The sequence below is a fragment of the Oncorhynchus masou genome, chromosome 24 (assembly GCF_036934945.1).
Source record: "Oncorhynchus masou masou isolate Uvic2021 chromosome 24, UVic_Omas_1.1, whole genome shotgun sequence".
Taxonomy (NCBI): Eukaryota; Metazoa; Chordata; class Actinopteri; order Salmoniformes; family Salmonidae; genus Oncorhynchus; species Oncorhynchus masou.
The window spans coordinates 81,376,637-81,404,113 of record NC_088235.1 but is presented as its reverse complement, the minus strand read 5'-3'; the positions used below and the strand labels follow the sequence as shown (position 1 = coordinate 81,404,113).

Here is a 27,477-nt window from a genome sequence, read left to right as displayed (position 1 = left end):
TCTTTAAGAAACTGTTTATTGTTGAACACAGCAGGTAAATGAGAAAACGTCTTATCCATAATTACAATCAGAGACGACAACAATGCCATTGATTATGATGACCTAGATAAGAATAATCCTTAAACCATAACACCCATTACCACTGATATGGCCATTTATATGGCAGTTTAAACCTTTGTCTCACCATTGAAAATTGTTCTGGTCAACTACAGAACACTGCAACCAGTCAGTGACAGTGTCCAGACAAACAGATCATATGACAACCACACGGCAACAGTAGTATAATCAGACACAGCTGCTGCTACAACAGCCATACAGTAAGTGACGCGGGTTGACACCAGTTCGTCAACATAAAGCATTGACAAATAGGTTTACTTAACAGTACAGAGAGAATCAAATCAACAAAGGTTTGTGTGAGTAGAACCACGTTTCCCCTCAGACTGTCAACCAGTGGAGCAAAACAGGCAGCAGCACAACAGGCAGCAGCACTAGCTCAGTGAGAAGCTCATTCTGCAACAGTCAGTTCAGATAGCATCTCAGGTAGGCTACAGAGAGAAGGTGTTGGTACAGTCCAGGTATTGCGTTTCATATGTATCTGTTCCCAGATCACAGAGATTTGGCACAACAGAAACGAGAAGGTCCGTGAAGGTACTGACAAGCCAGCGGATGCTGAATCCTCAACAAAATAGTCTAGTCCAACGAGAGCACAGATGGCCTGATTGACTTGAATATTAAAGGAATTTACACAATCTAAAGTCAATGTCCAATCACAATGTGACCCAGGATTCCAGGACCATCAAATCAGAGGGTCTGTACGAGCACAGGGAAGAGCAGAGACAGGTGTTCGGCTCCTCTGATTGGTAGCTTGTGTGTGGTGTAGAAGTGGATGACCTCTGGGATGGTGTTGAATGGCAGGCTGTTCTGCCCCAGGACGTACTTCCCATCCTTACACTGGCTGAACTTTATGTGCACGAAGCCTTGGCAGCTCCTGAAAGAGAAGGCCGAAGGGCAGAGTCATGGACCACATGATGACACACGAAGTGACATATACAGCCTACTTATTTCTGGCATTTTATGAGGTATTTCTTACCCAGATTTAACAACATATCATAATGTTGGACTAGTAAGAAGAGAGGGAAGGGGGAATTATACAGTATAAATTAGTAATGTAATGGCTTGTGAGAGACAAGACAAAGATGATGAGAGAGAGAGAGCGACGGAGAGGAAGCAAGCAATACAGAACTAGCAGTAGAGCAGCGCTACACCTCCCCTTTAAGAGCTAGCTGCCATCATGATGTATGTCTAATTATAGAAGGAGAGGGAAAGACAATTGGCTCTAATTGGTCATCATTAGTTTGCAAAATCAACAATGGAAGACTAGGGAAATATGTTGTTCTACACAATGCAATAACAACAAACAGAACCAGCATCACTACATTGCTAATTAGCTATGGCTTGTTTTTTGTGTTCTTTGGAGCACATCACCCATCAGGATTGAAAGGTACACTACCTGACCCAAAATAAGTGGACACCTGTTTGTTGAACATCTCATTCCAAAATCATGGCCATTAATATTGAGTTGGTCCCCCATTTGCTGTCATAGCAGCCTCCACTCTTCTGGGAAGGCTTTCAACTAGATGTTGGAACATTGCTGCAGGAACTTGCTTCCATTCAGCCACAAGAGCATTGATGTTGGGCGATGAGGCCTGGCTCGTGTTCCAATTCATCACAAAGGTGTTCGATGGGGTTGAGGTCAGGGCTCTGTGCAGGCCAGTCAAGTTCTTTCACACTAATCTCAACCAACCATTTCCGTATGGACCTCACTTTGTGCACGGGGGCATTGTCATGCTGAAACAGGAAAAGGCCTTACCCAAACTGTTGCCACAAAGGTGGAAGCACAGAATCATCTAGAATGTCATTGTATAATGTAGCATTAAGATTTCCCTTCACTGTAACTAAGGGGCCTAAACCGAACCATGAAACAGCCCCAGACCATTATTCCTCCTCCACCAACCTTTACAGTTGGCACTATGCATTCGGGCAAGTAGCTTCCTCCTAGCATCCGCCAAACCTAGATGTGTCCGTTGGACTGCCAGATGGTGAAGCGTGATTCATTACTCCAGAGAACGTGTTTCCCCTGCTCCAGAGTCCAATGGCGCCAAGCTTTACACCACTCCAGCCAACGCTTGGCATTGCGCATGGTGATCTTAGACTTGTGTGCAGCTGCTCGGTCCTGGAAACCCATTTCATGAAGCTCCCAGCAAACAGTTCTTGTGCTGACATTTCTTCCAGAGTCAGTTTGGAACTCGGTGGTGTTGCTACCAAGAACAGACTATTTTTACGCACTACAGCACTCAGTGGTCCCATTCTGTGAGCTTGTGTGGCCTATCACTTCACGGCTGAGCCACTCCTAGACGTTTCCACTTCACAATAAAAGCACTTACAGTTCCCCCGGGGCAGCTCTAGCAGGGCAGAAATTTGACGTACTGACTTGTTGGAAAGGTGGCAACCTATGACGGTGCTACGTTGAAAGTCGTTGAAAGTCACTGAGCACTTCAGTAAGGCCATTCTGTCTATGGAGATTGCATGGCTTTGTGAACCTGTCAGCAATGGGTGTGGCCAAAATAGCCAAATCCACTCATTTGAAGGGGTGTCCACACACTGTATTATATATAGTCTGTGTTTCAAATTAAATCACAGATCCCTGACAAGCTGTTAGAGAAAGATCCCTCTTGAAGAGACATGATTTGTCTGTGTATTTGCCTCATTCATATTGGTGTGATGCTGGGCTGTGTGTCAGTCTGTTTCCATGCCGACTCACTCTACTGGTTCTCTATCGCTTTGATTCCATCTCCAACTACCTCTGGCATGTCTCCCTCACAACAATTTAGAGACACAAAGCACCTGCCAGTCTAAAGATCAAACCATTGCTTCTTTCAGATCCCTGGACCTCCTATTGTGAGACGAGGGCCTCATACTGTAGCTTTGTCGTTTCACATGTCAGCCTGTCTATTTGAGCCGTTAACGTCGGCGGGTGTGTGTTTGTGTGTGTGTTTGAGTGACATTGTATCCATGTGATGTCTGTGAGGCTGAAAATGAGAACCTCTAATGTAGTGTGCGTGCGTGCACTCAGGCGTGCCTGTGTGTGGCCCACAGAAGGCGATTCATATTCATTAGTGATTGGAAAGCGGCTGATGTGAGAGCTGCAGTGTGCTGTATCTGCCTGATTACCACTCAGAGAGAGAAGAAGTGCTGGGGGAAGAGAGGGGGAATGAGAGTGAGGGAGGGAGAAAAAAAGGGGAGAGTGATGGAGAAGGGGATTTAAGGATCAAGCTAGTAATTAGAGAGAAGAGATTTGGCCATATAAGCACTATTATGCGGCGTGAAGGACTATTGAGAAGAAAATCAGTGTGCCAATGATCTTCAATGGGTTGAGGGAGGAGGAGAGAGAAAGCAGAGGAGGTTAAGAGAGACAGATGGAGGCCTACATACAGTGAGATAGAAGCTCAGTGGAGAAGGTGGCTGCAAGTATATAGTACACAGTATACTTGCCTTTATTTAACTACGCAAGTCAGTTAAGAAAGAACAAATTCCTATTTTACAATGACGGCCTACCCCTCCCAAACCTTCCCATAACCCGGACGACGCTCCCGATCGTGGCCGGTTGTGATACAGCCCGGGATCGAACCAGGGTCTGTAGTGACACCTCTAGACCACTGCGCCACTCGGGAGACAATCAAGTCAGAGTAGTTAAATCGGAGGATGATTCAATAAATATTCAAACCTACTGTACTTATTGGACTATTTGACTCATACCAAACTGTATTTAAGTGCATTGGCAATGATTTGATGTTGCTGTTCAGATGTAAATGGTGTGATTATGTTGAGCTTTATACCGTAGTGAGAGAGAGTAGTCGTTGAGGCTGGTCTGGCTGTTCCTCACCAGGTAGCTACACTCCTTACACAGGGTCAACAGAGTCTCTGCCTCTGACCGCGACAGTGCCCCGTGGTACCACCTGACAGATACACAACATGAATGGGAGGGAGGGAAAAAGACATGGGGCCTCATTTATCAAAACTTGACATGAAAGTGTGCATATCTCCATGCAAATCTCAGACCATGCGTACGCACAACTTCGGGTTAAAGAATTGTATTACAAGCAAACATTGTTATTTTGGGGGAAATGGAGGTGTTTGATGCACAGAATTGGATATTTATTGAAGGCTAACAAAAGCACTAAAACGTAGGCTAATTATATAACAGATGCGTTTGCTGTCGGTAAGGAGTCTGCAGAGCAGCATGCAGCCTAATATGTTTCATAGAGTCTTATAATAATGTCTGAAATCATACTCTTATTTACTGACATAACTGGTTAATTCCACGCTACACAAAAAAATATTAGGCTACTACTTATTCATCGCTCATTCAATAGCCAAGGAGCACAACATCATAGCCCACTTAATCTCAGAGCCTATACCAAGACAGGAAATAGAAACAGTCAATTGGCACACAAAATACTGAACAACAATTTGTATTTTGCATAGTGTGGGTTATAGTAATTACTTTTACTTAAAATAAAATACTCAGCATGTGTTGGTATTCGCTATAAGCGACATGCATTTTTTGTTCGAAAAAGTAACAGCAAAAGATGAAAACATTAGCCCACACCTCTACAGAAATGTGTTCCAATTTACCATTGTGCTTTCTTTTAGAATCAGACATGGCCCAGTTGCAATATTACAAATCACACAGCAAATGAGGGTGTTTACGTTACCATAAAGGTGAATGGAGGACGTTTTCCAGGCAGGGGTGTATACAATATGGCTCTGATTTATCCATTTAAAAAATGTGGATATGTTGCGCATGACCGTTTAATACATTCCAATAAATCCTAGAATCTCCACCTACGCCAAAATTTAGTAAGACATGTACACATGGTTGATAAATTAGGCCCCTGGAGTACAGTGCAATGTCAAATATTAGTGGTAAATTAAGGTATTTTATTTTGTGACATACAGTACACAGATGTGAAAATAAAGTGATGTGCAAATATTTGATTGCCACTATTGTTGAAATGTGTTTCTGTAGGTGCAAATGTGTCATGTAGTGTGTTATAACCATGTTTCTTCTCACTTTAAACAAGCATGGTCTCCTTTAGTCACTGTTTACGAACTCTGGCAGATGGCACAGGGGTCGGACTGAGACCAGACCACACTCACTCAAACATGAGTAGGGCTCTCCAGTGGATCCTATAACAACCCTTAAAAGACCACCTGGGAAAGTCATGTACTACCCTCTCACTTCATGTGCCATGGCCTGGTGTACAGATATATGATTGATTAGTAGAGTTTGTTAATTCATATATCGAAACAGTTTATTCTAATGATATACATGTATAAAACAAAAACCACATTTACATTCTACTGTGATGCTTTCGGTATTAGTGTGTAGATGAAGCAATAACCCAAACAAGAGATATCAAAGTAAACAATAAAAATGTCATTACAAAAGGAAAAGAGTACGGTACGTACACTTGTTTCTCCAGGGGCAGGGTGGGGTCTACTCTCTCCCCCATCATGTTGTGAGGGTCAGAGCAGGGCATCCGGAACTTCATGCTCCTTCCTGCCAGGGGACTGGACCTGGGTGGACGCAGGCGCTCGGTGGGGGACGAGGACCGTTCCCACTCAGCACCATCAAACTGCACTGAAAAAAAGAAAGTGAGTCAGACAGAGTATCTCATTAAAAAGGGAAAACTCAAGCCAGGCCTGGGAAAACAGTGTCGATACTGTTGTTGGTGCAGATGGAAAAAGGGTTGGGTATGTCATAGCACAGAGAACAGACTGTTTCTGCTGAAGGGGTACACAGTGGAGAGGAGAGCTGGTAGCACAGATCTGACTGGGTGCAACATCATCATCCAATGGTTGGCTGGGACTAGGAGCTGCTCCAGGGGAGATCTGCAGGGTGACCTAATGAAAGGAGGCATGAGAGGACCACATAGCACAGGGGGCTTCTGGGTTGTGGCGGAAGCGGACCCTGAGGGGCTGCAGTGCGATGTAGAGGGAGATTCAGTGCTGTGTGGCGACAGGCAAAATACAATCATGACCCAATGTTATGAGACCCATTGCTGTGTGCTACCACCAGTATCTGGCTTACTAGACCTATTATAGTGCGTTACAAAAAAAGGCCTTCAATAGCCACTTGTTGCCAAACCTATTGTTGGGTTGTGACCCATTGATGTACAGTACCAGTCAAGGGTATTTTTTTTGTTTTTGCTATTTCTACATTGTAGAATAATAGTGAAGACATCAAAACTATGAACACATATGGAATCATGTAGTAACCAAAAGTGTTAAACAAATGTAAATATTCTTCAAAAGTAGCCACCTTTTGACTTGATGACAGCTTTGCACACTCTTGGCATTCTCTCAACCAGCTTCACCTGGAATGTTTTTCCAACAGTCTTGAAGGAGTTTCCACATATGGCTGCTTTTCCTTCACTGCGGTCCAACTCATCATAAACCATCTCAAATCGCTGCAGAATGCTGTAGTAGCCATCCTGCTTAAGTGTGCCTTGAGTTCTAAATAAATCACTGAGTGTCACCAGCAAAGCACCCCCACATCATCACACCTCCTCCTCCTTCATGCTTCACAGTGGGAACCAGACATGCGAAGATCATCCATTTACCTACTCTGCGTCTCACAAAGACATGACGGTTGGAACCAAAAATCGCAAATTTGGACTCATCAGACCAAAGGACAGATTTCCACCGGTCTAACGTCCATTGCTCGTGTTTCTTGGCCCAAGCAAGTCTCTACTTCTTATTGGTGTCCTTTAGTAGTGGTTTCTTTGCAGCAATGTAATGTAAAATGTAATTCGATCATGAAGGCCTGATTCACACAGTCTCATCTGAACAGTTGATGTTGATGTGTCTGTTACTTGAACTCTGTGAAGCATTTATTTGGGCTGCATTCTGAGGTGTAGTTAACTCTAATGAATTATCCTCTGCAGCAGAGGTAACTCTGGGTCTTCCTTTCCTGTTGCGGTCCTCATGAGAGCCAGTTTCATCATAGCGCTTGATAGTTTTTGGGACTGCACTTGAAAAGTTTCCCGCATTGACTGACCTTCATGTCTTAAAGTAATGATGGACAGTTGTTTCTCTTTGCTTATTTGAGCTGTTCTTGCCATAATATTGACTTGGCCTTTTAACAAATAGAGCTATCTTCTGTATACCACCCCAACCTTGTCACAACACAACTGATTAGCACAAACACATTAAGAAGAGCCAAGCTGTCATCAAGGCAATGGGAGGCTACTTTGAAGAATTTGTTTAACACTTTATTGGTTACTACATGATTTCATGCGTGTTATTTCACAGTTTTGACATCTTCGCTATTATTATACAATGTAGAACAATAGTAAAAACAAACAAAAACCCTGAAATGAGTAGGTGTGTCCAAACCTTTGACTGGTACTGTATGTTAACATCATACAAAAAGCAGGCAGGACACTGGGGGTTCAGGCTGGTGGGTCAGGGAACAGGTTGGGGAGTGAGAAGGTGTTGTCCTGGGTAGGTGTTGTCCTATCAGAAGGTCCTCCTCCATCTGCTGCCCCACTAGAGGGGGGCAGGGTAGCTCAGGCAGCTCTGACATCTCTACAGGGAGCCAGGTGCAGAGGAGAGACAGATAAAAAAAAAATAATCGATGGATAGGAGGGGAAGTAGAATGGAGATGGATGGAATATGGAGGAGAGGTAAGAAGTCTGACAGGAGAAAGAGTGAAGGTAGCCAAGTAGATGCTGTGTGTCAGATTGACAATGATGTGGACTGTGTGTCTAGGATGGTGAGGACAGGGCACACAAATGAGGCAGGAGCAGACCAAAATAGCTCATTACAATCCGTGGCCAGCAACCACGTAACCCATTACTGCAGTCTCAATGGCGCACGCACACAGAATCCGCCACAGCTGTGCTACACACCACACAGTGAAGCAGAATTACTAAACAAATGAAGGGGGGCTGACATCTTGATGATCGGACAAAACCAAAGACCCCCTGGGTGTGTGACATAAAAGGGCAGCTGAACAGGGCATTAGGAGAGACCCCAGTGATGCTGTATATACATCCCTCACTCTCATCCCTCCCTCTCTCTCACTAGTTCATTATTGAGCAGGGAAAACACACTCCGCCACTTTCTCTGGCTCTCTGTGAACTATTGGCTCATGATGCAGTACAATGGCCCCATCTGGAGAGCCCTCCCAGCCCTGCAGAAGCCATCATTAAAGTGTGACCAGCTCAGAGAGAACAACAGCGAGGGAGGACGAGAATGAAAGGAAGGAGGGAATTAACTCAGTGAAGAGAATCATACATTGTTTTGAAAAGGGATTGCAGTTAGAGTTAAGCTTTGCTTGTCACAGTTAAATGAGAAGATTTCAACAAAATTCCTGCCCTGTTTAGGGGGAGTTTCAGACAGTATGCAATACCAAGGACATACAGTACACCATGTACTTAGAAACCAGTTGCACTCGCAGTACGAGTGGGTGTGCATTCTGTTCAAATTTTATGATTCCACAGTTGCTGCTATTTGTAGCACACAAGTGTCCAGTTTGAATGTCTGGAAGGCTGTTTGGGGCATCCGTGTTCCAGTGCGACCTCCTGCCTGCAGTGTAACATTTACCCTAAATGGCCCCTTTATAATCCCCTCATTACATCACCTTTACCTCCTCCTACACATGTCAGCACTCATCACTGTGACAAAGGGCAGGACATGACCTTTTGCTGGCCGGGTGCACACAGAGCTGTCACTCAAACAGAGGGAACAACTGGGCTCCATTTACTACTAATGGGAAGCTGTGGATCTATCACACAGGTTGTGGAGGCCATTTGCCCGAAGGTCTTTCTGGTGATATATTTACATTCTGACAACATCATGTTCAGAGTGAGAAAGAAAGAGAGAGGAGAGAACTAGCAGGCAGATTGACATTTCAGAACAGAATATTCAATAATATATTTGAAAACCTGTACAAACCACTCAGCTGACACAAAAGACAACCTCACACTGAAGTGGGTCCACTGGTTGAACCAAGAAAAAGGCATTTCAGTATAAAACAAGTTTTCAATCCATTTTACTCTTTCAGTATGGAAGACAATGGCACTACAACCTCAGCTCATCATCTGAGTAAATATAAAAAGCCATTTTATTTTTTATCAAAATAACTATCCTGGAATCAAGTGACAGGAGCATTGGATAAATCCTGCTGTATTTCGTCATTAAACACAAGTATTAAGACATCTGCTTTGTAACAAGCCCAGCTCCCCATGTTCTCTCTGCCAACAAAAGGCTTTCTGCCGGGCGCAACTTCTTCCTACTAATGACAGATAATTAACACCCCTATCCACGAATACACACTAAGGCATATAAAATAGGAATATGACATGGCATTTGAAATCCATTGTCATGGACAGACCTGCCATTTTCTTATTCAGCTCAAACCAATGGCTTTCTACTATTCCTCCCTTTCTGATTTCTCCTCTTGGCCTCAATTTTTCTGGGATTGTATATTCTGTTGGTTCCTGCGCACACACACACCTCCCTCTCTCCCCCACTAAGTGGTGCATTATCTATCCCTTCACTACTTCTCTCCCCCCCTCCCCATCTCACTCTGCCTCCCATCCAACTCACTTGAGGGAACGAGTCTGGATGGTGAAGGATGTCTTTTCATTAACATCAGTAAAGCGAGGGAGCGCGAGGGTTGGAAGAATGTCGACACGACACATCCTGTAAATTGATGGAGAAGCCAGTTGGGAACCCCAGGGCCAGCTTAGAGTGAGCTAACAGACCAGGGACACACCGGCCAAGGTGACGGAAATCTCATGATTGCTGCGTCGCACGCACACATGCACACAAATGTGTCTTTGTAGACGCCAGTCTACAGTACATTCACACCTGGAAAACCAATCCAACATTCCGTATCTGCAAAATATTGTGTGAGAGACCTTTAAATTATATTTAAGGCCTTCTACTTGTGGAGGGAAACCAGATATCAGAGATCAGATACTAAAAGCACATACTGTAGATCAAATATGCTGTGTACCTAACACCATTCATCTACTCATTAGACAGGGCATTCTGTGTGGAGTAATGAGTGTCCATTAAATTAGCTCACTAATTGGTGTTGCATGGCTGCAGGGCTATCTATGCAACCATCACTGTTGAATGTTAAAACATTCACGGGAATTAATGATGGTTGTAATAGGGGGGAGCTAGGTGCTAGTGACAGGTTTGTAGTGTTCTAATTAAAACCTACTGGACTGAGGCATGTCTGTCTGCCAGCAGCAGGCTCTCTCACACTGTTGGTGTCACGTAATTGACTACCAACTCACACCCAGACACTGATCTCCACCTGAGCTGGACTCCACAGTGAATACTGTACATCCCACTCTAAAAGAGGATATGCACAGCATTTTACTTCCTGATTATCATAATTGTGCATGTAATATGCAACTATCCAAAAAGCCACCTCGAAATGTGCTTTTCCTTTATTAATGAGCATCCTGCTCTCACTCCTGACCAATGTTCCCTTTAAGCTGCGCTTGTTCGCAGGAGTGCAGCTCCCCAGGACTGCCGTGCAGAAGAAATATCAGCACGCGCAGAGAAACACTAGATTGAACATAAGGGGAAAAACTGTAGAAAGTTAACACTATCAACATTTCCATTTACTGTGGGAATTGATCGAATCAATGCAATATTATACACTTTTTTTTTACCCCTTTTTCTCCGCAATTTCGTGGTATCCAATTGTTGTAGTAGCTACTAAGTCTCATGGAATGTAGGTCTACATTGAAAAACACATTGGCTGCTATTGTAGGCTGAATGATAGAGCATCCATTTCCATGTTAAAATGTAATGGGATGCATTTTCTCCATTGTTTTTGATGGTAGGCCACTCTGGTAGGCCTACATTATGATCAAATAGCCACAGTAGCCTACTTGACCATTGTCTGAAACAAACTTAAAGCAGGTACAGCCTCAGTGTTCACAGTAAACGCTTGCTGGAAGTTGCACTGAATTTTCACAACATTCAAGTTTGCACTCAGCAGACCTGAAATTTGCTCAGTGCCGAAAAAATTTAAAGGAATATTTCTCCTGACTGTGGTAACTGTTGATAATCAGTGTGTGTGGTGATGAGGTGAGAGCTGAGGCACTGCTGGCAGATCGTAGGTTATCAGGCGGTGTCACCTCGGCAGGGAGGGAGGACTACAGGGACAGTCCTGTCACCGCTATGGGAGGAGAGGCCGCGGTGAAGGCGAAGGTGTCAGCGCCACGCATGACTGATTGCTCCCTGTCACAATGGCCTCGACCCCTCCCCCCCTCCCTGCTCCTCCACAGCCAATGTCATTCATTATCTTCTGTCCCCTGCCCTCGGAGTCGCTGGGATCCACAAACATCCGCACTGAGCTCACATCAAATCTGCCATAACCTTGGACGTCCCCCCTCTCTCTCTCTACAGCTCTTCAACTAACCCTCAGTGCTGCCATACCAACCCTGCCTAGTAATGCCCGCCATCTGACTGGGAATATGGATTAAAAGTGAGAATGGAACATACTGTAGTGTTTCTGTTTTTCCCTCCAACCAATCTGTTCACACAGGCCGGGGTGCTGGCAGCTAACTGACTGCAGGTAGAAAAACAGGTGCCAGGAAATCATGAGTGAAGGTTTTTCTCCCCCCCATCTGGTACCATTTCTTATTTGTGTTGTAATAGATCCTGTCCAAGAGATCTGGGTTTTATCCCTTAAATCTTCTGAGAGGGTCGCTCACCCGATGGAAGTAATCCTCTCCGTCAACCCTACGTTGTCTATTTAATGCCTGCGATGTAATGTGATTTGAACATGTTCTGTGTCACGTGTTGCTGTAGCAGTTCTGCTGACCACCTGCTTATTAGAACTGGATCAGTCATGCACACACGAGCATGTAATTAACTGAGAAGAGGGGGAGGAAGGGAGAGCGAATGCATGAAAAAGAGGAGTGAAAGCAAGCGTGTTGATTTATTCTCCTGTCACTTTGACCTCCTGACTGAAATGCAGCTCAATTAAGTAGGCTTGCCCTGCCGTATCGTAACTGATCTACTGCCCACCGTCCAGTCTGTCAATCACACACACACACACACACCAGAAACGGAGACAGGGCCTCACAATATAAAAAACCCTTGTATTGTTTATGATGTACACTGAGCATTCCACAGGGATGCTGGCCCATGTTGACTCCAATGCTTACCGTCGTTGTTTCAAGTTGGCTGGATGTCCTTTTGGTGGTGGGCCAGTCTTGATACACACAGGAAACTGTTGAGTGTGAAAAAACCCAGCAACAATGCAGTTCTTGACACACCTACTACCATACCCCACTCTAAGGCACTTAACGGTAAGTATTTTGTCTTGCCCATTCACCGTCTGAATGGCACACACACACACACACACACACAATTCTTCTTTAAAAACCTAGAGTCGATTTCCATGGCCCAGTGAAATGTAATTAGCATTAAAAAAAGTGTTGCACTTCCGCATCTGCGGTGAAAGGTGACAGATATAGAGCAGTGTTTGTCAGACCATGAGACATCCCAAAAATCAGTCTTCTCACAAAATCATCTATAGCGTCCAAATGGTTTGGCCTACAAACTATGACTCCCTCTATGGAAAGATGAGACTCACGAAAGCGATGGTGTTCTCTGACAACCACAATCACCTTGACTCGCTTGAAGTCGGTACAGCCAATCTGCAAAATTGTGTGTGTAGCATCCGAACAGTTTGGCTACACACATTTTGCTCTAGAATGCCCACAGGCCTCATCTAAAAAGGTCCCCCGGTAGCAGTTTAAAAATGAAGTGTAGTGCATTCAGAAATTATTCAGACCCTTTCCCTACTTCGTGATGTTACAGCCATATTATTAAATGTATTAAATGTTTTTTCCCCTCAATCTACACACAATACCCCATAATGACAACGCAAAAAACTGGTTTAGAAATGTTAGCAAATGTGTTGCCTTATTTATTTACGTAAGTATTCAGACCCTTGGCTATTGAGCTCAGGTGCATCCTGTTTCCATTGATCACTCTTGAGATGTTTCTACAACTTGGAGTCCACCTGTGGCATATTCAATTGATTGGACATGATTTGGAAAGGCACACACCTGTCTATATAAAGGTCCCTCAGTTGACAGTGAATGTCAGAGCAAAAACCAAGCCTGAGGTCGAATTGTCCATAGAGCTCTGAGACAGGATTGTGTCAAGGAAGCATTGAAGATCCCCAAGAACACAGTGGTCTCCATCATTCTTGAAATATAAGACATTTGTACCACCAAGACTCTTCCTAGAACTGACCGCCAGGCCAAAACGGAGCAATTGTGGAAGAAGGGCCTTGGTCAAGGACGTAACCAAGAGCCCGATTGTCACTCTGAAAGAGCTCTAAAGTTCTTCTGTGGAGTTGGGAGAACCTTCCAGAAGGACAACCATCTCTGCAGCCCTCCACCAATCAGGCTTTTATGGTAGAGTGGCCAGACGGAAGCTCCCCAGTAAAAGGCACGACAGCCTTTTAGTTTGCAAAAAAAGCACCTAAAGGACAAGATTCTCTGGTCTGATGAAACCAAGACTGAACTCTTTGGCCTGAATGCCAAACATCACGTCTCGGGGAAACCTGGCACCATCCCTACGGTGAAGCATGGTGGTGACAGCATCATGCTGCGGGGATGTTTTTCAGCGGCAGGGACTGGGAGACTAGTCTGGATCAAAAGATTGCTGAGTTAAAGTGCAGAGAGATCCTTTATGAAAATCTGCTCCAGAGCGCTCAGGACCTGACTGACCAACAGGACAACGACTAAGCACACAATGCAGGAATGCCAAGACGATGCAGGAATGGCTTCAGGACAAATCTCTAAATGTCCTTGAGTGGCCACAGTCAGACTTGAACCCAATCAAACATCTTTGGAGAAACCTGAAAATAGCTGTGCAGCGACGCTCCCCTTCCAACCTGACAGAGCTTGAGAGAATGGAAGAGAAGAATGGGAGAATCTCCCAAAATACAGGTGTGCCAAACTTGTAGCGTCATACCCAAGAAGAATCGAGGCTATAATTGCTTCCAAAGGTGCTTCAACGAAGTACTGAGTAAAGGGTCTGAATACTTATGTAAATGTGATATTTTTTCAAATTTATGAAAAAAAAGTCTAAAACCCTGTTTTTGCTTTGTCATTGTGGAGTTATATACATGTAAAAAAAATAAGTGTAAAATATATATAACATACACACACGTGTGTGTATGTTTCCTGATCCTTCATATATATATATATATATATATATATATATATATATCTATCTATATCTCAGATGTAGGACATACAATGGGGCAAAAAAGTATTTAGTCAGCCACCAATTGTGCAAGTCCTCCCACTTAAAGATGAGGCCTGTAATTTTCATCATAGGTACATTAACTATGACAGACAAAATGAGAGAAAAAAAATCCAGAAAATCACATTGTAGGATTTAATGAATTTGCAAATTATGGTGGGAAATAAGTATTTGGTCAATAACAAAACTTTCTCAATACTTTGTTATATATGAAATGACAGAGGTCAAACGTTTTCTGTAAGTCTTCACAAGGTTCACACACTGCTGCTGCTATTTTGGCCCATTCCTCCATGCAGATCTCCTCTAGAGCAGTGATGTTTTGGGGCTGTTGCTGGGCAACGCGGACTTTCAACTCCCTCGAAAGATTTTCTATGGGGTTGAGATCTGGAGACTGGCTAGGCCACTCCAGGACCTTGAAATGCTTCTTACAAAGCCACTCTTTCGTTGCCCGGGCGGTGTGTTTGGGATCATTGTCATGCTGAAAGACCCAGCCATGTTTCATCTTCAATGCCCTTGCTGATGGAAGGAGGTTTTGAGTCAAAATCTCACGATACACGGTCCCATTCATTCTTTCCTTTACACGGATCAGTCGTCCTGGTCCCTTTGCAGAAAAACAGCCCCAAAGCATGATGTTTCCACCCCCATGATTCACAGTAGGTATGGTGTTCTTTGGATGCAACACAACATTCTTTGTCCTCCAAACACAACGAGTTGAGTTTTTACCAAAAAGTTTTATTTTGGTTTCATCTGACATTCTCCCAATCTTCTTCTGGATCATCCAAATGCTCTCTAGCAAACTTCAGAAGGGCCTGGACATGTACTGGCTTAAGCAGGGGGACACGTCTGGCACTGCAGGATTTGAGTCCCTGGCGGCGTAGTGTGTTACTGATGGTAGGCTTTGTTACTTTGGTCCCAGCTCTCTGCAGGTCATTCACTAGGTCCCCCCGTGTGGTTCTGGGATTTTTGCTCACCGTTCTTGTGATCATTTTCACCCCCAGGGTGAGATCTTGCGTGGAGCCCCAGATCGAGGGAGATTGTCAGTGGTCTTGTATGTCTTCCATTTCCTAATAATTGACCAAATACTTATTTTCCACCATAATTTGCAAATTAATTAATTAAAAATCCTACAATGTGATTTTCTGAATTTTTTTCTCATTTTGTCTGTCATAGTTGAAGTGTACTTATTATGAAAATTACAGGCCTCTCATCTTTTTAAGTGGGAGAACTTGCACAATTGGTGACTAAATACTTTTTTGCCCCACTGTACACTTCATAACAAACTAGATTTTCTTTTGGGGGGGGGGGCTCTGTTTTATATAGTGAATATGTTATTCAATGAGTTTGTATGGGCTAATAGCAGGAAGGCCAAATTATATATATATATTTTTTTTAAATAAGTTTCTTCAAGGGGTCTTAAAATTCCAAATCAAATAGCTAAATTATCCTTGGTATGACCTTCTTAAAACAATTCCATATAGCTTAGTAGAACCTATTCTACAGTGCAAGGGCTGTAGAACCCAGCAGCGTTGGTAGTTCAAAACACAAATGGGTGCGCCTGGCATCTACTACCATACCCCTTTCAAAGGCACACATACACAATCCAAGTCTCAAATGTCTCAAGGTTTGAAAATCCTTCTTTAACCTGTCTCCTCCCCTTCATCTACACTGATTGAAGTGGATTTAACAAGTGACATCAATAAGGGATCATAGCTTTCACCTGAAATCACCTGGTCAGTCTATATCATGGTGTTCTTAATGTTTTTATACTCAGCGTAAATGTCGGATACAGATAGCAAATTCATTAACACACAAAGTCACCCTTATCATCCAGTCTCGTGTTCAATTGGCAAGTAGTCATGAATGTGGTCATTCAAGGTGTGTGTGTGCGCAATGGTCAGAGTGTGGAAGTGGTCATTCAAGGTGTGTGTGTGGTGCGCAATGGTCAGAGTGTGGAAGTGGTCATTCAAGGTGTGTGTGTGTGTGTGTGCAATTGGACAGAGTGTGGAAGTGGTCATTCAAGGTGTGTGTGTGCGCAATGGTCAGAGTGTGGAAGTGGTCATTCAAGGTGTGTGTGTGCGCAATGGTCAGAGTGTGGAAGTGGTCATTCAAGGTGTGTGTGTGCGCAATGGTCAGAGTGTGGAAGTGGTCATTCAAGGTGTGTGTGTGCGCAATGGTCAGAGTGTGGAAGTGGTCATTCAAGGTGTGTGTGTGTGTGTGCGCGCAATGGTCAGAGTGTGGAAGTGGTCATTCAAGGTGTGTGTGTGTGCAATGGTCAGAGTGTGGAAGTGGTCATTCAAGGTGTGTGTGTGGAAGTGGTCATTCAAGGTGTGTGTGTGTGTGCAATGGTCAGAGTGTGGAAGTGGTCATTAAAGGTGTGTGTGTGCAATGGACAGAGTGTGGGAGTGGTCATTCAAGGTGTGTGTGTGTGTGTGCGCAATGGTCAGAGTGTGGAAGTGGTCATTCAAGGTGTGTGTGTGTGCGCAATGGTCAGAGTGTGGAAGTGGTCATTCAAGGTGTGTGTGTGTGCAATGGTCAGAGTGTGGAAGTGGTCATTCAAGGTGTGTGTGTGTGTGCAATGGTCAGAGTGTGGAAGTGGTCATTCAAGGTGTGTGTGTGTGTGTGTGCGCGCAATGGTCAGAGTGTGGAAGTGGTCATTCAAGGTGTGTGTGTGTGTGCAATGGTCAGAGTGTGGAAGTGGTCATTCAAGGTGTGTGTGTGCGCAATGGACAGAGTGTGGAAGTGGTCATTCAAGGTGTGTGTGCAATGGTCAGAGTGTTGAAGTGGTCATTCAAGGTGTGTGTGTGGTGCAATGGTCAGAGTGTGGAAGTGGTCATTCAAGGTGTGTGTGTGTGTGTGTGCAATGGTCAGAGTGTGGAAGTGGTCATTCAAGGTGTGTGTGTGCAATGGACATAGTGTGGAAGTGGTCATTCAAGGTGTGTGTGTGTGTGTGTGTGTGTGTGTGTGTGTGTGTGTGTGTGTGTGTGTGTGCGCAATGGTCAGAGTGTTGAAGTGGTCATTCAAGGTGTGTGTGCGCGCAATGGTCAGAGTGTGGAAGTGGTCATTCAAGGTGTGTGTGTGTGTGCAATGGTCAGAGTGTGGAAGTGGTCATTCAAGGTGTGTGTGTGTGTGCAATGGTCAGAGTGTGGAAGTGGTCATTAAAGGTGTGTGTGTGCAATGGACAGAGTGTGGGAGTGGTCATTCAAGGTGTGTGTGTGGAAGTGGTCATTCAAGGTGTGTGTGTGTGCAATGGACAGAGTGTGGAAGTGGTCATTCAAGGTGTGTGTGTGGAAGTGGTCATTCAAGGTGTGTGTGTGTGTGCAATGATCAGAGTGTGGAAGTGGTCATTCAAGGTGTGTGTGTGTGTGTGCAATGGTCAGTGTGGAAGTGGTCATTCAAGGTGTGTGTGTGCAATGGACAGAGTGTGGAAGTGGTCATACATTTTGTCTTGAAGACAATGTCAATTTGCTTTGACTCTAGTTTTCCATTTGTACATGTTTTGGTTTTTGCCCCTCAAATACACAAGGCAAGCATCACTCAGTTCTTCTCCCCAAATTCCCTTTCCCTCACTCAATTGCATTCCAAGCGCTCCCTCTACACACGCATGCTGAGTTGGCACACAAGCTCCCGTTAGGCTTACAGAAATAAATGCCTATAAAAACGGAGGAATGGTGGCTGTAAAAAAAAAGGTCTAAGTGATAGGATACACAAGATGTATTCCTTGCCAAATTACGACAGTTTTAATCATAAATAAAACAGACTGGTTGATTGAAGTAGGGAAATATGTGTTCTAAAAATGAGCTGCAGTTTGGGAATAATTGTATCCAGTCTATTTTCTGTTTAGGCTACTTTGTGAACTGCTGGTGCCATTTAGAATTGGTTAGCCTAAGCCATAACCCCCCTAAACAGAGAGGTTCCACACTGAAAATTTGCAAAAAGAGGTTAAAGACAAAGAGCATATGTTCATCAGAATCATTATGTCTAGGCCTACTTACCAAACTGATGCCGTGCCGTAATTCATCACCATGCACAATGTGGAATCGTTCATCCATTTAAAAAAATTCCAAAGAACAGATAGAATAAACTAAACATCTGTAGGTCTGTATCGAAAAGACAGATTTTGGTATGTAACCCTGAAATAAATGGTCTTTTAAAACGCCAAAATAAGCCCCGTTTCAAATTATCACTCTTTGAAAAGAACAGTTCCAGACACGCAAGATGGGTGCGTATCACTTCGCACTGGCAAATTTTTTAATTTAAAATATTCTGTCATATTAAATCATGTTTTTTTGCAATAAAATAGGTGCGTCTTTAATGTGATAAGGGCTCGGGAAATAAGAGTGCGGAAAAAATGTGAGGGAAAAAATCCTGTGCAGACCTTGCTCTTGTGTTCTAAAAATAGAACTTGAAAAAATAATAAAATACATGTACTGACCAGTCAAACCCTAATGAGTGCAATAGTGACAGTGTGAGATAGCTACTCAGGTTGCTGAGGATGGGACTGAGGTCAGTCAGCGCTCCCAAGTGGTGCAGCATTTTAAGGCACTACATCGCTGTGCTAGAGGCATCACTAAAGACCCTGGTTCGATCTAGGGCTGTATCACAACCGGCCGTGATTGGGAGTCCCATAGGGTGGCGCACAATTAGTCCAGCGTCGTCTGGGTTAAGGGAGGGTTTGGCCATGGTAGGCCGTCATTGTAAATAAGAATTTGTTCTGACTTAGTTAAATAAAGGTTCAATTAAAAAAAAAATAGATACAAATGTTTAAGTAGGTCAATACCTGCGAAGGCTTTAGAGATGTTCTCTTTTTTCCACTCCCATGGCTGGTCGTACTCGTCTGCTGGCCGCTCGTCATCCTGCGGCAACCGGCTCTCCCTGCCTTCCTCCAGGGGGTTGCTGTACCCCAGCCCCACCCCTAGCGGCCGCCCCCGCCCCTTCTCATAGGGGGTGTCGTAGAGCTGCACCTCGCCTTGTGTCCGACCCACTCCGGGACCGTGCTGCAACTCTGTTAGAGAGAACACAAACATTTGACTAATTTCATTGAATAGTGTGCGACTATTCCATTTGTTTTTCAGAGAGAAAACACACACATTTCAAAGTCAGACATGAAGGATTTATGAACCAACAGTTAATAATTTAGAACACAGAAACAGAAAACAAACTGTTGTTATGGTTAGAAAACACACGATTCCTACAACAGGAGGTCAATTGCATCTGTCACAGCAAATTATATGAAAAGCCTGTTGAGCAAAAACAACATGAGTTGAATTTGAGGATGGGAAACAAATTATGTTTGCACAGCTTGCTGAAGGCTCAACGCGTCATATGGAGAGGCTTAACTAAACTCTGGGCTAGACCTGGAGCCGTGTAGCAGAAGAACAGCACTTCTCTTCACAGTTACAGCAGCAATCTAGTTGCTGCATCTCACAACAGCCAGTCTCATTTGCATTTTTATCAGAATTCTCAGCATGTAGCATGTTCTATAAAAATCTTTCCCAACACTGTCAACCTTCAGAGAGTTACGTGTGACTTTGAGCTGAGAAGCCATAGATTATTGAAATAACAAAAACACATGAAGACAGACTTCTGAAACAACTGCCATGTGGGCTGTGAAGCCCAAAGCTTCAAAAAACAGGCAATATTGGGTGGAAGGAAAGTGGAAGTATCTTGTGTCTCCACCATCAGCCTATCTATGGAGGTGCAGTGATGTGAGAGGGAAAGAGTGCTGGATCTTAAATGGAAGGGTTGGCTGGTGAAAAGCAGAGCAGGCTAACTTTAACCTTCAGACTAAACTGCTATTGGGCGCCCCTGCCGTCTCCATGGCGACAGAGGCGGCCCTGGGGACAGACCCTGAGGTGGGAGGAGGTGAGGAAGGGAGGGGAGGGATGGGTTGGTTTGATGTTAAATCATTGAGACAGAGGCAGGGTTGGTGTTGTGGCATGCTGCTGTACCTGTGCAGGGAGCATAGAATGTCAGGGAATAGAGAGGAGATGGAAGAGATTAGGGGAGGGAGATGAAAATAGGCAGGGTGGGAATGAGAAATGGATGGGCACATAAAAGGAGAGAGAATTGAGAGAACGTATCTTGAAGGGAATCAGGAATCTATTACGGTATGCAAATGTATGTCAGACCGGCGGGTGACAGAGAATAGAAACTGAGTTCTGCCTTTATTCTCCCCAACTGAACTTTCAAAAACGTGACAGAACCACATTTAAGATACCTTGGGGACGACATCTGCCAAAAACACACATCGGTTGATAATCTGTCTCTGGGGGGGTATAATAGCTGTTCTACTTGAGAATCAGAGCGATATTCAGTGTCACACCTGGCTTTCCCTCTTCCAACGTGTTTAATGGAGCGCCCACTGACATACCACAGTAACTCAGTCCTGGGCTGACTGGCTTAGGCTCCATTGTGTATTTACCAAGCTGAAAGACTAAGAGCCCCATTGTCCTAACCCTGTGACTATGAACTGCTTCTGACTTGAATGAAGCCAGCAAAGACAACAGTCAAACACGCACTGACTCTCAGACGGATTAAAAAGCTACCCAGAGTCGAGGGCAACTAGGGCAGAATCCCTCCACCACTCTACTGAGAGACGCTTCACTGCATGGGTCTGACAGACAGTGGCTGAGGAAGCAGAGTTGTTACTACAGAAAGGCAACATGAGAAACGACAGATCTCTCTGCGCGAGGGAAAGGGCATAGCAGGATAGAGACATTTGTAAGGCTGTGAGTCAGACAGAGGACAGGGGAAAAGTCTCGCTCCTGCAGTGGAGGGTGTCGTGGCCTCGTCTGCAGATCTGTTTTACGCTAGGCTCTAGCCAACTCTCCTATTGAAGGCATGATAACCAAAGTCAGAAGAGTTGGCTAAACCACAAACAGATCTGGTAAAAGGCTAGAAGACAGATATATGAACAAAAACGCCATTAAGAGAATATATTCCGTCAATTGTGATTAGCCTACCTGTCCTGTGACAAAGAAATACTTGGTTCCTCCAAAAACCAAAGCCTAGTAACAGACTCACCTGTGATGACGCGTTGGGCCTCGTAAGGCTCCATGTAGCCGTTGTTCTCGCAGTGCACAGGTCCCAGATCAGACTCTGGCCGGGGGTTTGTGTGAGCATCAAACGGATCAGAATAATCTGCATCTCTTACTGCTGGGGCTGACGGAACCACCTGGCGTATAACAGACACTCATTAAGACACAATACATTACAATGTATCACTCTTACAGTGCATTCAGAAAGTATTCAGACCCCTTGACTTTTTCCAAATGTTGCTACGTTACAGCCATATTCTAAAATTGATTTAATAAATTGTTTTCATCAATCTGCACAATCTCCACAAGAACACAGTGGCCTCCATCATTCTTAAATGGAACCACCAAGACACTTCCAAGAGGTGTCCAACCAGCCAAACTGAGCAATCCGGGAAAAAAGGTCTTGGTCAGGGAGGTGACCAAGTACCCGATGGTCACTGACAGAGCTCCAGAGTTTCTGTGGAGATGGGAGAACCTTCCACAAGGACCACCATCTCCGCAGCACTCCACCTGTCAGGCCTTTATGGTAGAGTGGCCAGACAGAAGCCAATCCCTCAGTAAAAGGCACATGACAGCCCGCTTGGAGTTTGCCAAAAGCCACCTACAGTAGAGAATCTCAGACCATGAGGAACAAGATTGTCTGGTCTGATGAAACCAAGAGTGAACTCATTGGCCTGAATTCCAAGCTTCTGGATGAAACCTGTTTTTCAGCGCAGGGACTGGGAGACTAGTCAGGATCGAGGGAAAGATGAACAGGGCAAAGTACAGAGAGATCCTTAATGATAATCTGCTCTAGAGCGCTCAGGACCTCAGACTGGGGTGAAGGTTCAACTTCCAACAGGACAACGACCCTAAGCACACAGTCAAGATAATGCAGGAAGGGCTTCGGGACAAGTCTCTGAATGTCCTTGAGAGGTCCAACCAGAGTCCGGACGTGAACCCGATTGAACATCTCTGGAGAGACCTGAAAATTGTTGTGCAGCGACACTCTCCTTCCAACCTGACAGAGCTTGAGAGGATCTGCAGATCTGCAGAGAAGAAAACAAGTCCCAAGAAGACTCAAGGCTGTCATCGCTGCCAAAGGTGCTTCAACTAAATACTGAGTAAAGGGTCTGAATACTTATACAAATGTGATATTTCAGTTTATGTACATTTGAAAAATTGCTTTAAAAAAACGTTTTTTGCTTTGTCATAATGTTATTGTGTAGATTGATAAGGAAAAAATATATATTTAATCTATTTTAGAATAAGGCTGTAACGTAACAAAATGTTTAAAAACTCAAGTAGTCTGAACCCTTTTCCCAAATGCACTATACACTAAGAGCACAAACCGTCATTCTGTTACCAAACTTTTCATCTGTACTGTTCTTCAAGTAAATGTGTTTTTGTAAAATTTTCTGCGGAAATTGTTAAAAGTAGTCCTTGTACATAGAGTTGTGGTTTGTTTAACTTTGCAATCATTGGTTTTTGTTTGTCATACATTTTTAAGTGAAAAGACAGCGTTTTAACATAATTGTTACCCTGGAATTGCTCTTATCGAAAGCCCAGGATTGAAATTGCAATGTTCATGAGGGGATGGATGTTCTCACACACCAGAATTCCACACAGACATTAATGAGGGCAGCCAGAGCACCTACGCAGAGTGTCTGTATCAACTCTACCTTCCCTTAGACCTTCAATGCACTTCAGGAGCTGTGGACTTGAGGCTTTTCAAATGAGAATAAGAGATCGATTTTAATGCAGCTGTGGATTTTAATGCATTACCTTAGTGAAAATGTGTGCGCTGATTTGTTAACTGAATCAATGTGCATTCCCTGCCTCTACAGGCAAATACTATCTTACTCTCTGTCTCGCTCCCTCTATGAAACTCTGAGCATCCCTGACCCTTGCAGCTGTGCCTGTGTGTTCTCCTGCCAACACATACTGTACTCATCCAGGGTGGGTCTATGTGCCTGATGGCAGCACAAGTGTGGCATACGGTACTATAGCAGCCTAAGGCCTGTATGGCTTTCCTCACCATGTGTTCACATAGGGATCTCTGCTTGCTAAACCAAACACCATTTATTATTTATGCCTGGACATGAACTCAGGGGACTGTGACACCCCACTCAACAAGCCATCCATCCCATCAATAACGCTTCCTTCCATTAGTCATCCAGGCCGGCCAATTTATAGGCCACTTCAAACATGACATGATGTATTGAAACATTGCATACTTCTGACTCACATTACCAGTCACTTGCATATGGGCTTAATCAATAAGCAGAGAGGTCTTTTTAATGGTAATGATAGTTAACGTGGAACAGGAAATGACTTACAGGCTCTTGATCTTCTAGCGAGACGGCACTCAGTAAGATCTTAGTTCTCCCCAGGTCCTGAGAGTCCATCTTGATGAGGCGATGTTTGGGAGATACAACCTTCATATCCAGGCTGGCGGACTTCAGAGGAGAACCAAAGGCAGGGTAGGAGGAGTCTGAGGACCCAGACTCGTTTCTGGCCCGATTCTCAGAGTCCTCGTATGGGTCCTCAAAGTCTAGTTTCTTCTGAGCCCGATAGGCTTTCAGTATCTCACTCTCTGTGTAGTCTGGTTTGGGTGGCTGAGGAGGCATCCTCCTGCTCCCAAAACTCAAATAGTCTTTGAGCCACTTTGCCATTTAACCTCTGCTCCCTCAGGCACTTGATGGGTTGAAAGACAGGTTTCTGTGAAGAGAAAATGTTATGATTCTGGTTAAACTAATTCCTTTTCTTTTAGTGACCTGATTCTAAACCTCAGACTCAATAGACAACAGACAGTGGATGGATTAACATTGTGTGTCCTGTTCTGAAGTTAAGTAAAACATGATGTCATCATTCATTCAAAATGTAGGACTACTAGGATAACCTGAAATCCTACAATAATCATCTCTGTGTGCACATGGACACTTCTCCCACTGGTCCAGAGGCCACTGTGCAACAGCCAGAACAAATATAAGAAAAAAAAAACTAACTCTCGTCTCAGTGACAGCTGGACTTTAATTACTACTAATCAGTAGGAACTACTAATTACTACTAATGCTCAGAGAAACAATAAAGCAGTCTTTATAGCAGACTTTGCCTGAGAACAGCAATTAAATTGTAAACCCAGTAATAAAGTCCGATTTAATTAACAGATACTGAATCCACTAGGAACAACTGCATGTCATGGATAAGAACAAGCAAAACAGTTTCCTGACCTGAGTCAAACTTCAAAACAGAAGGCAATCAACAAAAGATAAGTAATGTTACATCACACTTATATTTTACAACTAACATAAAAGCGACAGTACAGGTAACAGTTTAACACGCATTAAATACAATTATACAATATCAAAGTCTTTATATGCTAAAAACATATTGGTCCAAAACATCCCATTGTAATCATGTTTTCCTTTGCTCTTGTCCTCTTTGATATGTTCATTATTTCACCATCGACAACGATAACATTGAAACAAACTACAATTTAAGCACTTAAATCTGTAATTCTACTTCCACGTAAATTCTGCAACTTTTAAAATCAGCTTTTCACTAAATTCCAGTTTTTATACTGAAAGTGCATTGCGCTAAGACACACCTTCAGTCCTACCACTCAGTATGCGAGCGTTTTATTCCACTTTTCTTCATTTTGATCGTAGAAAGTAGTCCTATGTTAATAATAGCTTTTGTCCATGAACGTAAATATGGAAAGAACAATCATTTCGCTCCAGTGTGACAGCCTGCGTGCGAGGGTGGAGAATAACAGCAAAGTTCCGCTGGGAAACGACTGATCGCAAGTGAGAGCAACTACGAAGGAAACCTATAGAAATCAGGGAGAAACCACGCAATTAAAGGGGAGGGGTTCATTCCATGATTCACAATGGATTCTCTTTTACAGTCAGCCGATTTTTCATTTAATAATTCTGCATAGACCAGTCCCATAACATAAGAGTAATTGCTTATGGAAAATGAAGTAGGCTGCATCTAAAAAAGGATATGTAGTAGCCTTACAAATTAAATGAAAATCAGGTTTAAAATACTCAGGCATTCAGATAATTGACCAGATCATTGAAATGCGTGTTCTCATTAAACAACAAAACGATTCCAAACGCATGAAAAGAGAATACAAGTTTTGTATAATTGCAATGTTTCCTCCATCCCTCTCAATTTGTCCTCATCCCAGCACTCTCTTGCTGATTTGCCTGCCTTAATAGCAAATTAGGCTATGCCATTCAAAATTATGTAAATGAGTTTGGTAAATTGGTAGGAGAGAAAAAAGAATTTCCTCTGCACAATAATTAACACTTCCACCCACAAACTGTTACCAATCTGACAAACACATTTTGACCAAGCAAATAGATGTGCGGTGCCTGCCTGCCATACCCTCCAGGAAAAGCATGGTGAAGCAAAATCTGCAAATAAACACAATCTACATAATAGAAAATATCCTTTCTTTTCAAAATATAGCACATTGTTATATGGGGAAGTGGGCTTCATACGTCCACAGATGTCCTTTTTTGTCCGGACCACAGAGTTGTTAAGAAGCTAATTGAATTTCAGCGATCCAGAGGGTGATATTGTTATCTGGGCCAGTTAGACACCATAAATGCCTCATGACAGCCATGATCTCACGATCTCCCCTGGAGAAAGAGAGGATGATGTCATAGCTGAGCAGCAGCCTTCACTGCCATTGCCACAACTCCCCCCGCCCACCACTGCTCCCACACTCTCCAAAGTTCTTCTTCCAGGCTGGTATGCCTGGCAGGAGGGACAGTGGGGAACAAAACAGTGAAGTAGAGCAAGAAAATAAGGAAATACAGTACCCTCTGGCCCCTGCAGAGAGAGGAGGACACTACATCACATTTACTCATACAATGTTGTTTGAGTAAACAACATTAGTGGGTTTTCCACCAAGGACTCAAATTAAATCAAATGTAATAAACGCATTTGTGTGGAAATACTTTTACACAATCATTAATGAAGGCCAGTAACAGCATAGTAAATGTAATGCTTGGCATGTGTCGCCATCTCTTGGTGAGTTGAAAGAACTGCATAAAGTACAGTCTGTTTCCCTCATTCTCATTGACAGACACCGGTTCAATAAACTAATCTGATTAAATATGATGTGATACCTGTTGCAGGGGACTGACCTGACTGTTTGGCTGGTATGGTTTGTCTGTGCTGATCCTGGGGTTGAGTCTCTCCCGCTCTAGAGTTCCTAGAGACAGGCTAAAGTGCTCTGCTCTCCACCATTCAGGCCTCTGTTAGAGCAATCCACATATGCCGTGTTCACACCGGCAGCCCGATCTTTTTTTCACTAATTGGTCTTATCGACCAAAACTTTTTGTGGAAGGTACTGTACTAGGCTGGGTACATAACCCCCCCCCCCCCCCCATGCACTCAACGTTGTCGAGATAAAGTACATCGTTAGTGGAGAAACTGTGAAGCAAGCTGTAGCCTATTGCCTGTTTCTGTTTATGAGTCTTTTGTTAAAGAAGGTGAAACAATGTTGTGTTTATTTGCTGGCGTTCGCTTCTGCTGCAGCCTTCACTGTAAAATATAGCACGTTGCCATGGTGCTTCGGATGTGATTGGTCAAAATACAAATTTGTGAAAAATAAAAAGATCCGATTTCAACTGCCTGTGTAAACGTAGCCATTGTCTCGTCCATCCTGCTGTAAAGAACAGATTTCGGGGATAATTCAGTTTGCTTTGGAGGGTTATACACAGAATGTCCAGTAGTTTCAATTAGATATATATATATATATTATATGTAAGTAAATTAGTGTAGGGTATTTGTAGTGTTATAATTGCCTGAGCCATGTTCAGCTAAAATGTGATGTTTTACAAGAAAACATTAATATTTACTATCATGTAAGCCAACCTACCCAGCTCTCTGTACAAACCAAATTTCGTTTAAAGTGCTTTGTACCTTTTCAACTTTTTATGGCGACGCTGTTTACTTTCTTCTCTATCTCTTGTCCTGGTGCACTACTGTACTTCCGGGCTGATCTTAAATCCCACCCCCCAATTATCATCATTGGCTACGTCTTTTTGCTTTG

The 27,477-nt window shown here is 43.6% G+C and overlaps 1 protein-coding gene across 3 annotated transcripts; it reads right to left on the bottom strand.

The window, feature by feature from the left end:
• LOC135512801 (SH2 domain-containing adapter protein D-like) lies at positions 1 to 27,427 on the bottom strand. 3 transcript variants are annotated; one of them, XM_064935194.1, is made up of 7 exons: positions 27,348 to 27,427; positions 23,744 to 24,125; positions 21,412 to 21,562; positions 19,166 to 19,390; positions 5,533 to 5,704; positions 3,897 to 4,016; positions 1 to 988 (listed from the first exon to the last, which is right to left on the bottom strand). In XM_064935194.1, the coding sequence occupies exons 2-7, from the start codon at positions 24,077 to 24,079 to the stop codon at positions 802 to 804; spliced, it is 1,191 nt and encodes a 396-aa protein (XP_064791266.1). In that variant the 5' UTR covers positions 24,080 to 24,125; positions 27,348 to 27,427; the 3' UTR covers positions 1 to 801. The 3 variants fall into 3 exon arrangements, with proteins under 3 accessions (XP_064791266.1, XP_064791267.1, XP_064791265.1); XM_064935195.1 differs by lacking the exon at positions 27,348 to 27,427 and adding an exon at positions 26,567 to 26,694; XM_064935193.1 differs by lacking the exon at positions 27,348 to 27,427 and adding an exon at positions 25,015 to 25,230.
• Positions 27,428 to 27,477: the final 50 nt, after the last annotated feature.

Coding starts and splice junctions, on each gene's coding strand:
- LOC135512801 (XM_064935194.1), bottom strand. CDS start 24,079: ATGGCAAAGTGGCTCAAAGACTATTTGAGTTTTGGGAGCAGGAGGATG. Junction 21,563..23,743: donor CGCTAGAAGATCAAGAGCCT/GTAAGTCATTTC, acceptor GTTATACGCCAG/GTGGTTCCGTCAGCCCCAGC. Junction 5,705..19,165: donor CATCTCTAAAGCCTTCGCAG/GTATTGACCTAC, acceptor TCTTTTTTTCAG/TGCAGTTTGATGGTGCTGAG.